Source organism: Galeopterus variegatus, unplaced genomic scaffold (genome assembly GCF_000696425.1).
Source record: "Galeopterus variegatus unplaced genomic scaffold, G_variegatus-3.0.2 Scaffold11091, whole genome shotgun sequence".
In the NCBI taxonomy this organism is placed as follows: domain Eukaryota; kingdom Metazoa; phylum Chordata; class Mammalia; order Dermoptera; family Cynocephalidae; genus Galeopterus; species Galeopterus variegatus.
Window position 1 is genome coordinate 13,249 of NW_007737202.1, and position 1,550 is coordinate 14,798.

Genomic DNA, 1,550 nt, shown 5'->3' on the forward strand with positions numbered 1-1,550 from the left:
TGTGTGTGTGTGTGTGTGTGTCCTTTTTGAGACAGGCCACACCGCGCCCAGCCAGTGAGCGCTGTGAGTGCACCGGTCATCACTATATAGGATCAGAACCCATGGCGGGAGCGCTGCCATGCGCTCAGCGCTGCCCCCTCCCAAGTGCGCCATGGGCTCAGCCCTAGAGTCATTCTTAACTAGACTGATTTGCTGAAAAAAAGCCAAATTTGACTTTTAAGGAAATTTATATTATAAATTGTTATCTTAGGAATTTTACTAAATTCCTAAAATTTCCTTAGAGCCTTTGATTTTTGTTTGTTTCCTATTTGTCAAAGACATGCAATTCTTTAAGTATGCTTTTCTCTTTTTATAATTATAGGAATATGCAAGAAAAGCTCTTGATTTTCTCTGGGAAAAAAGACAACGAAGTAGTAATTTAGTGGGCGTGACTATAAATATTCATACTGGAGATTGGGTACGAAAAGGTATGTAAACCGGGCTTTTTAAATCAAGCCTTCACATCCTTGGCATGGTTGGTAAATAAAGATTTTCATTTGCTAAAAGAATCTATGAGATAGTATAAAGCATAGTTTCTTACAAAATTGCCGAAATTTTAATTAATTTAGCCAGATTTTCTTTTTTGGTGCCAAATATAGCACACTTATTCTAAATGTATATATGTGTATATAGCATTTTTAGAGTCATTCTTGACTGGCTGAAAAAGAGTCAAAATTTGGCTTCATACCTTAATGCGTATAGCATTATAGGTATGGGGTATAGAGGAAGCACTGTAATTAATTTCTCTGAGGGCTGGAGGATCAGAGTAACTCAGCCATCTTATATCAAGGTGCAGTTTAGTGGGAATTTATATTTAATGCTGTTTTCAGCAATCAATATTATTATTATTTTGTACCTCCAGAAATAGAGCATAGCATAGTAGCTAAGAGCATAGACTCTGGGGCTGTATTGTTGGAATTCAAGCTATGTGATGTTGGGCAAGTTATTTAACCTCTGTGTGCCTCTCTATCCATATCAGTAAAATGGGGATATTAATAGTACTTATTTCATAGAATTATTATGAGGATTAAATGCGTTAACCAATGTAAAGCACTTTGAGAACAGTATCTGACATTTGCTACACTTCCTATGAAGTAAGTAAGTGCTTACTAATGTGATGGTAGTTCCTTTTGATTAGTAATTTTACTTTGGGGAATCTAGCCTGAGGAAATAATACAAAATATACCAAATTATTTGTTCCCAAAGATGTTCATCACATAATTATTTTCAATAGTGGAAAATTGGGAAATGGTCTAAGTGACCACCAATAAAAGAATAGCTAAGAAAATTATTTTACATCAGTCTTGGAATATAGGTTGGAATATTAAGTTGAAATGAATGAGAGCCATGGGAAGAATCATATAACAATGTTATATGAACAAATAGGATATAGGATTGTATAAAGAACACGATTTTATGGGCCGACACTGTGGCTCACTCGAGTGCGGCACTGGGAGCGCAGCGCTCCCGCCGTGGGTTCGGATCCTATATAGGGATGGCCGGTGCGCTCA

General features: G+C 36.8%; 1 protein-coding gene across 1 annotated transcript in view; it reads left to right on the forward strand.

The window, feature by feature from the left end:
- Positions 1-361: 361 nt before the first annotated feature.
- The window catches only part of EDEM3 (ER degradation enhancer, mannosidase alpha-like 3), a gene marked incomplete at both ends in the record, with an annotated part of 32,856 nt that continues 31,667 nt past the window's right edge, over positions 362-1,550 (forward strand). The window contains one exon of the mRNA XM_008594582.1: positions 362-467. Within this exon, the coding sequence (XP_008592804.1) occupies positions 362-467 (106 nt within the window). The remainder of the gene's footprint in view (positions 468-1,550) is intronic.